Source organism: Furipterus horrens, unplaced genomic scaffold (assembly GCF_987537825.1).
Source record: "Furipterus horrens unplaced genomic scaffold, mFurHor1.1.pri manual_scaffold_9, whole genome shotgun sequence".
Classification (NCBI taxonomy): Eukaryota; Metazoa; Chordata; class Mammalia; order Chiroptera; family Furipteridae; genus Furipterus; species Furipterus horrens.
This window is the reverse complement of record NW_028327179.1, coordinates 90,126,382-90,137,204: the sequence shown is the minus strand read 5'-3', so window position 1 is coordinate 90,137,204 and position 10,823 is coordinate 90,126,382. Positions and strand designations below refer to the sequence as shown.

At 36.9% G+C, this 10,823-nt stretch overlaps 1 protein-coding gene across 1 annotated transcript in view; it reads right to left on the bottom strand.

Moving 5' to 3' along the window:
* Positions 1 to 8,473: 8,473 nt before the first annotated feature.
* LOC150002161 (leucine-rich repeat and guanylate kinase domain-containing protein-like) overlaps positions 8,474 to 10,823 on the bottom strand; it is a 33,588-nt gene continuing 31,238 nt past the window's right edge. Inside the window, exon 6 of the mRNA XM_090286904.1 lies at positions 8,474 to 9,131. Within this exon, the coding sequence (XP_090143030.1) occupies positions 8,989 to 9,131 (143 nt within the window). The 3' untranslated portion in view covers positions 8,474 to 8,988. The remainder of the gene's footprint in view (positions 9,132 to 10,823) is intronic.

Below are 10,823 nucleotides of genomic sequence, written 5' to 3'. Positions count from 1 at the left end.
TTCAACTCTTCCACCTGTTGACAAAGGCGTTTCCCAGTTCATGTAGTCCTTTCCCCTCGTTATGAGGGACTTGGAAAAGAAGGCTTGTCCTTAAAATGGGAGACCCATATTTCCACTGATCACCTTCTCTGACAGCACCCTAGCCAGCCATGACCATCTTAGGTGGCGGGACCCGTTCTACCTCTCCAAAGAGCTGTCCCCCCCGAAAAAAGCTGGTCTCTTAGAATAACTATCACTACCATGTTTTACTGAACCTAAGATGTTATAAACTGAAATATACACCATCATTTTACATTCCACCAGGAAAGAGAAACAATGCTGTCAATGCAGCTACAGCGTGCCATCAATTTTAAATGTGCCCTGCTTTTAAAGATATTAAAATGTTAAAAAATGTGACTCTTAGAATTGATAGAATACTTTTTCACCCCCTCCAATTTTCCACCACTTGATTATTAATTTTCTTCCACGACTCGCCACAAGGGCTTGGAGACTTGAGGCTGGAGACCTGCCTGCTATTGTTCAACCTGATTCATTACATACCCTCACCCCTTCCCCACTCCCAGCCTGTGAAATGGCATCTCCATCAGTCCCCCCGAGAGTGAACCTAGCAGTTGAAGTAACAACGAAGTGAGTAAATTGCCTAAGGTCGGACTCCTGGCAAATGACTGAATCAGGATCTGAACTCAGAAAATCCTGAAGGCAGCCTCACACAGTTAATCATGGTGTTATAGTGCCTCCCTTGCTATATTTAGACAGGGCTGCTCAAAGAATTCCTTTTGGAGGGGCTGGGGAGGGATTATGATTGTATATAATCTACCTTGAAGGACATGTCAAAAAAAATGGTGGTGTCAAACTCGACTGTATTTATTGCCTGTATTGAGAATGCGGTCCATATGCTCATACAGCGCCCGCTTTGGGAGAACTGGAAAAAATGTCTCGAAGTCTTGATCAAGAAAAGCTGGGCTGGTCCTGGCCAAGGTTTTGACTTCATCTTAAGGTCCCATGAGTCTTAAAGCTGTGGAACTGATCACATTTCCTTCTTTACTGTGAATACTGGGAAGCTTAATTTTGTGACCCACCTCTAACAATTAGGGCTTTCACTGTGTATATTGAACATGTTTTTCCCTTATTTGCCCCAATATCCTTACTTTTTCATGTTTTATCTGGTTGAATTGAATATGCCATTGTAAGTATCCTGGAACCTTTTTGGAATGGAGTTGTATACTATACATGTACATACGTACACACACACACATATCTTTATGAACTTTTGAAGATTTAGTGCTTTCTGGAAATTGAAACGCAGGTGTCAGTATGGCAGCATATTAGCATCTGCCTGTCCTAGCTCCCCACTCAATGAATTATGAAAGGCAAAAAACAACCCAAAGAAATCCTAACATCCAAAGAAAACAGTAACAACAGAAGTAACTGGCACTAGGAATGAAGTCTAAAGTGAAGTCCTTATGCCAGGTCTTGGTATGTGCACTGAGCACTGCAATCTGAGGGCAGAAAGAAAACAGACCCTGGGAATAGCAGAATGTGTGTTTTAAACAAATGTTGAAAAATTCAGTCACCTCTCACCTCTTATCTCTCTACTAGAATACGGAAACCAAACAGGTTCTTACATTACCCGCCCCCACTCACTTTCCCTCTGGGCTTTTAGATTAAGAATTTGACAGCGAGAAAGCAATCACATAAAAGAATTGGTAGTAAACACTGAAAGTACTGAAAAACCCAGGGAGAAATAAAACAACATACCTACTCAAAATAAAGCCAAAAGAGCTCTTGAAGATTTGGGGGAAAAAAGGAGGGGTAGTTCCCTAAACTGAGTCTTTAGTTTCTAATTAAATTTATAATTGTGAGAATGGGAAAGGCAGGGAGAAATCAAAACATTATAAATTCCATGACATACATCAGAGTAGGGAAAAATATACCTCCTAAATCATTTTAAATGAAAAGAGCAAATATACAGCCAAAGGCACAAGCCAGGAAGTGAAACAGCTGTTTTTTACAGTCTCAAACTCAGCACAAAAGTGACAGAAATAGAACTGAGCTCATCAGTATTAAAACAACATAAAAGTAGTTCCGCTCCACAGCTGAAGTAAGAGGCAGATACTTGGACTGAGTTAAAGAAGAAATCCAACTCTGTTTCTTATAACAGTGAGACCAAAATCAAATTACACAGAAAAAATAAGGTTAGAAGGACAGAATAAAATAATAAAATATAATATATTAGGCAAACAAAAATAAGCAGAGGTGGCAGTAATATTATCAAAGGAAAGTCCAAGGCAAAAACGATTCAATAAAACAAAAAAGACTTTTTTATACTAAAACAAAATGAAATCCATTTTTATGTTTTAATAGTCCTGAGCATTTATAAGCTGACTAACATAAAAACTTATATAGCGAAAAACTATTTGATATGTGAGAAGAAAGACACAGAAACACACCTATAGTGAGATACTAAAATACCAATGTCATCTATGACAGAGCGAGTTGATAAAAATAAGAGATATGATATATCTAGGTAGTTTAAATAATGTAATTAGTAAAACTGAATTAGTAAATGTAGCAAAATTTTACAGATTTCCAATTCATACCAAGGCATAAAGAACATTAATAAAGTTCATAAAATATAATTATATAAACCATATTTTCATTTCTTCTTTATGACCCACTGAAACTAGAACTTGCAAGGAAAAACTCTTAAAATAACTATCAAGTCAATAAAAGCCCCAAACTGTAATGATAAACCTTTTAGATTTGCACTGTCCCACGTGGTGGCCACTAGTACATCTAGTCATTTACACCTGAATTAATAAAAGTAAAATAAAAATTTCAGTTCCTCGATCACAGTAGCCACACCTTTTAGTACTCAGTAGCCATATGGAGCTATATTGTGGCTGCCATATCGGACCATGTAGATATTTCTATGCATTTATATCATCACAGAAAACTACTGGACAGTGCTGCTTTTAGAAAGCAGAATTCATGATAACAAATGGGGACCAAATAGTTAATATTTAATACACACAATTCTCAAAAAACAAAACAAAAAAACCAAACTCCACTAAACATCTCAGGATAAAAATGTAACAAAGACATGAACCAACAATTCATAAGAAATATTAATAAAAAATAAGCATATGAAAAATATTAAATCTAATCAACAAAAATATTTTTCAACTATCAAATTAATAATGATAAAATGATAATGCTTTATGCTAGTGAGAGTGGTGACATGGTCACTTGTAAACTGCTGAAGGCAAATAATGAAAACTTTTGACAAAATGGTCTTAGAAAGCTTCCACTCAACCATCTAGAAGTGGTTTTCAAAACTTGCTACACATTGTAATCACTCTCACAATTTCTGCTTTATCTGCTTTGATGTTATAGGCCTCAATTCGTGAGTGTCTAAACTCACAGACACAGACAACAGGTGGGTGGGTGGGTAGCAGAGGGGAGGAGGGCGAAATGAGTAAAAGGGGTCAAGTGTATGGTCATAAATGGGTACTAGACTTTTGGTGGAGAGCACGCTTTAGTTCATACAGCTAACATGTTACAATGTTGCATATCTGAAAATTATACAATGCCATTAACTAATTTTACCGCAATAAAGTTAAAAAATTAAGCACCAAATAAAAAATCCTGAGGTTTTGTGACTACTATATCTTAGTAATGGGATTACCTGGTTTAATGTAAAAGGGTCCTTTAGGTATCATTTAATGACTTTTTTTGTCGTGCCCTCTTACTTTGACTATAATATTGCTGCTACTTGCTTATTTGTGTGAATGTTACTTTTGATGTTTCTGGAAGCATTTCTGTTACATACCACTAACTTTTCTAGAGTCAGCAGGTAATCCAGGGAGGGAAGGAGGGGAGGCAGGAGGCAAGAATGAAAGAAGGAAGAGAGAGGGGCTAGAGAGAAAAGAAAAGAAACCCACCATAAGGTTTTATAAGATATAAGTTGAAAAAAAAACTAAAAAGAAAATAAAAGGTTTGATAAATATGATTAATATGATTGAATTAATAAATACCTCAAATTTCTGTACCCTACAAAAGAAAAACACCTTTTCTATACTCATTCGGAGTAAAACTTATAGTAAACTAAGAATTAAATGAAGCTTCCTTTTTCCAAAGAAGTTTATCTGCCAAAAATTTATAGCAAATTTCACACTTAACAATGAAGCATTAGAATATTCTTTTTTAAATCAGAAGTTGATAGGGATGCCCACTATCGCTGCTACTATTCAACATTGTGTTGGAGGATTTTTCCGGGACAGTTTTGAAAAAGAAAAAAATGAAATGAAATAAAAAAGAAGAAAGAGGATACTAATAGGAATGGAAATGAAAAAATTGTCATTTTTGGTGATATCTGAATGGAAGTCCTGAAATAAGCTACAAATATATTGTTAGAATTAATACACATTACATCTATAAAAATGAACTGCATCTTATATACCAGTCACAGAAAATATAATCTTAAAGGATATTCCATTTACAATAACCATATATTTCACTAAAGATACTTATGTCCCTTTTGGTGATAATTATAGAATTTTATTAAAGGAATTAAAGAACACCTATACAAATGAAGCATGTTTATAGAAAATTCAGTATCAAAAAGAAGGCAAGCCTTCCCAACCTTATACATTAAATGTAAAGGTAAGGGTTTTGTAAAGTTTGATAAACAAATTCTAAAATTACTAGAAAAAGAAAATGTGATGAATAGCCAAGATAATTTTAAAGAATACCAAAGTGCACTGTTTGTCCTACCACATTATGAGTTCTGTTGTAAATGGATTGTAAATAAAACAGAAACAGACCCAAGCATTGATAGAAACAATATGTGAGAGAAATGGTCTTACAGATTAGAGAGGGAGGGGATGGGACAATGGGGAAAACATTGTAACCCTATGCTGCGCCACGCCACGCACAAAGTCCACTCCACATACTGCATAGACCGAAATGGGAAAAGCAAGACTTTTTAAAAGAAAGCATTCAGAAGTGTATCTAGGAGACTATATGACTAGGGGATAGGGAGGAATTTCATGAGACATAAAAAGTACAAACCATAAAGAAAAATGTTGGCAAATTTGACCTTGTTAAAAACTATTCATTAAAATAACATTTTTAAAAGTGGAGAGATAAGAAACCGTCTTGGAAAGGACATTTGCAGTATACATAGTTAACAAAGACTTAATGATCAGAATATATAAATAAATTCTGCAAATGGATAAAAAATTAATTTAATTTAAAACTAGGTAAAAATAGGCAATTCACAAAAGAGAAGCCATAAGTGGCCAATAAAGCATACAAAAAAGCATTCAACTTTGCTAGTAATTGGAGAAGTTCAAATTAAACACTACACTGAGTTTACATGATCAGCCATTGGGTTAGCAATAGGATGACTGTCGACTGTGCTTGTTGATGAAGACTCAAAAAATGTAAACTCACTTATTGGATTGGCCAGAAAATCTGTTTAGTTTTCTTTTTTTCATAAAGGACACATTTTTTCTTTTCACCAATAACATTACTGATTTGGATACTTTGAGCATGTCGGCAGTCTCCTGCTATTGGCGTCTAGTGGGTAGAGGCCAGAGGTGCTGCTGAACACCTTCCAATGCATAAGACAGCCCCACAGCAAAGAATTATTTGGCCAAAATGTCAATGGTACCAAGAAACTTCTCAAACCACTTCTGACACATTTGGTTAGTCACAGCACCTTCTCCTATACTGCACAAACCTTTTGTGTGTGTGTTTCAGTTGTATTTTACCTTTCTTGAAATAAAGCATAACATGCCAAAAAAAAAAATGTTGTGTACTTTCTTCCATCTTCAATATTAAAATGGCTCCACAAAAATTTACCAATTTTGATGTTTTTAAATGCATGCTGATATGATAGCTGTTACAATACAATCTAACAAAATTGTTTTGAATATAGTTAAGGACAACTGAACACTATTGGATCCATCCCATGGAAAAAACCAAACGAACTTTTTAGCCAACCCAATACATGTTGGTGAGGGCATATTAGGGTAACCAATGTAGCAATATCTGGTAAAATTAACATCTATATACCTATAACATAGCAATTCAACTCCTAGATGAGAATATTTTCAGCTGCATCCTTTGTAGTAACAACAAAAAAGTGAGAACAAATTTAGCCTTCTTCAACAAGAAAGTGACTAAATTCTGGTATATTCTCACAATGCAATATTATGCAGCAAAGAACAAACATTAAAACAACACAATCTATGTGGATTAATCCCACAAATAAAGTGTTGAGAAAAAAGTTAATTGCTACATATACATAATAAAGTCTCCAACTTACAATGATTCAACTCACAATTTTTCAACTTTATGATGGTGTGTGCCATAGTGAGAGTCATTCAGTAGACATTGGCTAGGCTAAGCTATGATGTTCAGTAGGTTAGGGGTATTAAAAGCATTTTCAACTTAAGATATTTTCAACTTAAACTGGGTTTATCAGGATATAACTCCGTCATAACTCAAGAAGCATCTGTATAATATACAGTTTAAAATCACTGTGAACAAAAATATATATAGTTTAGGAAAAGAGACATATGCACCAAAGTCTTCATCAAGTTGAGAAAGGTATCCTCTATACTTAAATTTTTATCATGAATGGATGTTGGATTTTGTCAAATACTTTCTCTTCATCAATTGATGTGATCATTGATTTTTCCTGGTTAGCCTGTTATTATGGTGGATAACATTGGTTGAATTAAACATTTGAACCAACCTCGCGTTCCTGGGTTAACCTCCACCTGGTCATGGTATAGAATTCCTTTTATGTATTGCTGAATTTTATTTGCTTTTATTTCATTAAGGCTTTTTATATCTGTATTTAAGAATATTACTCTGTAGTTTTCTTTCTTCAGACTACGTGTATGATTTTGTTATCAGGGTAATAGTGGCCTCGTGAAATAAGTTGGGAAGTAGTCCTTTTGCTATTTTCTAGAAGAGATGACATAGAACTTGTGTAAATTCTTCTGCAGACACTTGGTAGAATTCTCCAGTGAAAGTGTCTGGGCCTGGAGATTTCTTTTTCAGAATTCAATTATGAATTCTTTAAGTCAACTTAGTTCTTCAATATATTTAATATATGTATAGGGTTATTCAAATTACCTATCCCATGTTGGGTGAACTGTGGTAGTGTGTGTTTTTGAGGAATTGGCCCATTTCATCTAAGTTGCCAAATTCATGTATGCACAGTTATTTGTAGTATTCTCTCATTATCCTTTTGATGTCTGCAGAGTCTGTAGTTACAACCTTTGTTTCATTTATGATATTGGTAATTATGTCTCTGTGGGAGGGGGTTCTCATTCATAGTGAGTGAGGACAAAGTCCTGCTCTCCACAAGAATTTCTGACAGTGTCCCAGCAGGGAGGGAAGGAGGGCATTGTTTCAACCACAGCTGTGTCATGGTATTTGGCTAAAGTGATCCAGTTATTGTATAAGAGTTTTCTGTCACACTCGGCTGCCCCCGCCCTCGTCCTTTGGCTAGAGAGAGTAGGATTTTTGTTGAGGTCTTTGTTGTCTGTATTGCTATAGCGGGGCTGGGGTTGTAGCTTCTCCAGCACCCAGCTCAGGATATTCGAGGCAGGAGGGAGAACCAGGGAACTTACCTCTATGCTACTTGGGTCCTGAGGTCCCCGGCTGGTCTCTTCTCCCTCCTCCTCTCAGTCTCCTTGTCTTGGTTTTACATGGAATGTCTAGGATTTAACTGTACTTACAGCAACAGCAACAAGCGCATCTCCTCCATGTTGTAACTACGATTTTCAAATCTTCTAGTGCGTCTAAAATACTTCACAGTAACTTTGTAAAAAACTAGATGATGATGGTGATAGTTAAACTATTCTTTAAGATTTTGGGGGCACAGTGACCCACTCTCAGGCTTCCCACTTTTCCAGCGAGGATCGCTTCCCTTTTCCTGCTCAGCCTTGTCCGCTTTTCCCCATCCCCCTCCCTTCCTCTCCCACCAGCTCCAAGGGAAGAACATTAACCAGCTCCAGCCGAGAACAGGGTATGGTGGGAGACATACGCCACTGCAAAACGTTACATCCAAATCTGAGTTGTGGGGGAAGGAGCTATGAAAGGGTTTTGATATTTTAGAAGGGGAAGTCATGAGAGGGTTTTGGTGTTTAAAATACATAACAATTAGTACAGTACTGTGTGAAGGCTCTGGTCCCCATGAGTCATCCTGCACAGAGAATTCGGAGGAGAGAGCATTTACCGTTCCACATGGATATGTTCCAATGTTTTAACGACCAGCATAATGTTACCAGCACATATCAGCTGAATACCATCCTTACCTATAACTACTTTTATTTTTTTCTACAAACACCAAGCAGTGAAAGTTGCTTAAAACATTTCTAGCAACAGGCAGTACATAATCTGAGTCAGGAAAGGGTGAAATAAAAAAATCTGATATTTTTTATTCCTTCATATTGCTAAAGCTAGTCAAGAACCATGAAAATTTACATTAATTAATTCCCTTTGAGAGATGCAGTTGATATCATGTTGCTCACAGTTAAATGGAACTCTACAATCCTTTCGTAATCAGAATAAAATATTTCAATTCCACAGAGTATACACTGCAGTTAAAAATGGACACACTGAAATTTCAAGAGCGCAATCCCAGCTGGATATATCCAAAAATCACTATGCACATAGCAATGCAGAGATCCTGGGAGATTTTGCCATCTGATATTTCAGAGCAGGAAGCAGCTGGAAAAATCATTAATAGCTATGGGAAAAATTGAAATTACTTTTCTAAAAGCTTACATTAAAAAAACAGACGCTATTCAGAAAATCACAAAAGAAACTGATGGAGAGGATTAAGGCACACAGGACATTCTTTTGGAGGTAGCTGGCTGTGTGAGAAACAGCCAGGATCCCTGGCCAGGGTAGGCGCAGGAACTGCACATTATCGGAGCAAGTTTTCCATGTTAAGGTCAAATGTCAAGCACTGGTATACTTGCAGCCCTGAGGGATTGGAGGAAGGGTGGGTTTGGTGTTGGAACCTGGGCGACGGATGACTGTCATGGTGTGTCGTCTGTGTTGGAGAGACCCCTTTTCATACTGAAGTGATGATCGATGTAGTGCTATAAAACATTAAGAAAAAAGAAAAAGATGCAGTACATATAGTTAGCCCCTGGCTACACTAAATAAAGAAAATAAGCACTGTATGATGTGAGCACCAGAATAATATTTAGCATTATTTCCTAACAAAAACAGGAGAACTAGAGCACGAGGTTCAGACTGTCGCGCGCATGGCTGGACAAGCCTTGGGTTATGCCAACTTGCACGAGGACCAGAAGGCTGCACAGCAAGCAATTCCTATGCTGCAGTCCCGCCCCGCTCACAGCCCTGAAACCGTGCCCTGCACCATGTTCTTTCACCGTCATGCATAAGTAGACTTAGCGTGGGAGTGCGCACACAGCATCCCCTCCCCAAGGTTGGTCTGCTTATCAGTGATGAAGACACCAAGGACGAACCATGGAGCTAGGCTCCTTTGAGGCGTGTTTTAAGCAAGAGGAGTTTGGATGATGGAGCCCGAAGGCAGATGCGTGGTGGCCACAGGGGAAGCCGAATTCTCACTGGGAGAAAGCAGTGCCGCAGAGATGGGGAAGTGAGGCAGGGGAGTCTAAGGGGAGTGAGAACAATGGGGTGACCTGTATCATAAGATCAGGAAGGCTCAATCTATTGGGCAAACTGAAGCAATCCACAATGTTAAAGGCAAAAATGGACCTTTTAAAGCTCTATTCAGACAGAATGGCATATTCCTTGAGAGATAATATCATCTTAACAGAGCACAAAAAAAAAAAAAAAAAAAAAAAAAAAGAAAGAAAGAAAGAAGGAAGGAAAGAAAAAGGAAAAAGAAAAGAAAAGGCTCTTCTCCGTTTGCTTCCTTTTTTTCACCATTGAGATATCTTTTAAACTAGAAAGGGTCACAAAAGCATCTTCAGAAAATAAAGGCCCTGAAGAACTGCAGAAGACTGGGCCTTCCTTCCCAACCACTTAAGTTTCCATACCCTGGTAGGCTATATTCCAGGCAGCTGAAATAACTTACAGAAGTAATTTCAGAGTGTCTGGTCTTTGAGAATTCATTGCCAGTGAGAAAAGTACTAGAGACCAATAATATTGCTATTTAAAAAATGGAAATAAAGATTTACAAACCAGTATACCTGACACCAAACCTTAGCAAATTCAAATTTATTAAAAAAATGATTTGTGTATTTAGAAAATACAGTAGTCTCTCTCTATATCATAGTTCACTTATCGTGGCCTCACTGTATCACAGGATTTAAAAAACATATATTTAAAAATATTATATTTAATTATTTATCGCGGATTTTTCGCTATATTGTGGGATTTTGCAGTACTGTATACGTATGTAGTTACAGTTACATAGGTTTAGGAGTGTAGAATATGTTTAAGAACATAAATAGTGTTAATAAAAGTGTGGAAAAGGTTAATAAGGGAGTGGGAAAGGTTAATAAGGGACTGGGAATGGTTTATAAGTGTGTGGGAAGGGTTTATGAAGCCTTAAAATATATATAAATACTAAAATAAGTGTAAGGTTCCTACTTCGCGGGTTTTCACCTATCGTGGGGGCGTCTAGAATGTAATACCTGCGATAAGTGAGGGAATACTGTACTGTAGTGAGTGGTAAGTGTTGGGAAGGATTCATGAAGAGAAATTATTTCAGATTAATTTAATTTCTCTCTTACTAAGAGGGGAGTCAAGAAACTATAGCCCACAGGCTCATTCTGGTCTGCAGCCTGTTTTAGTAA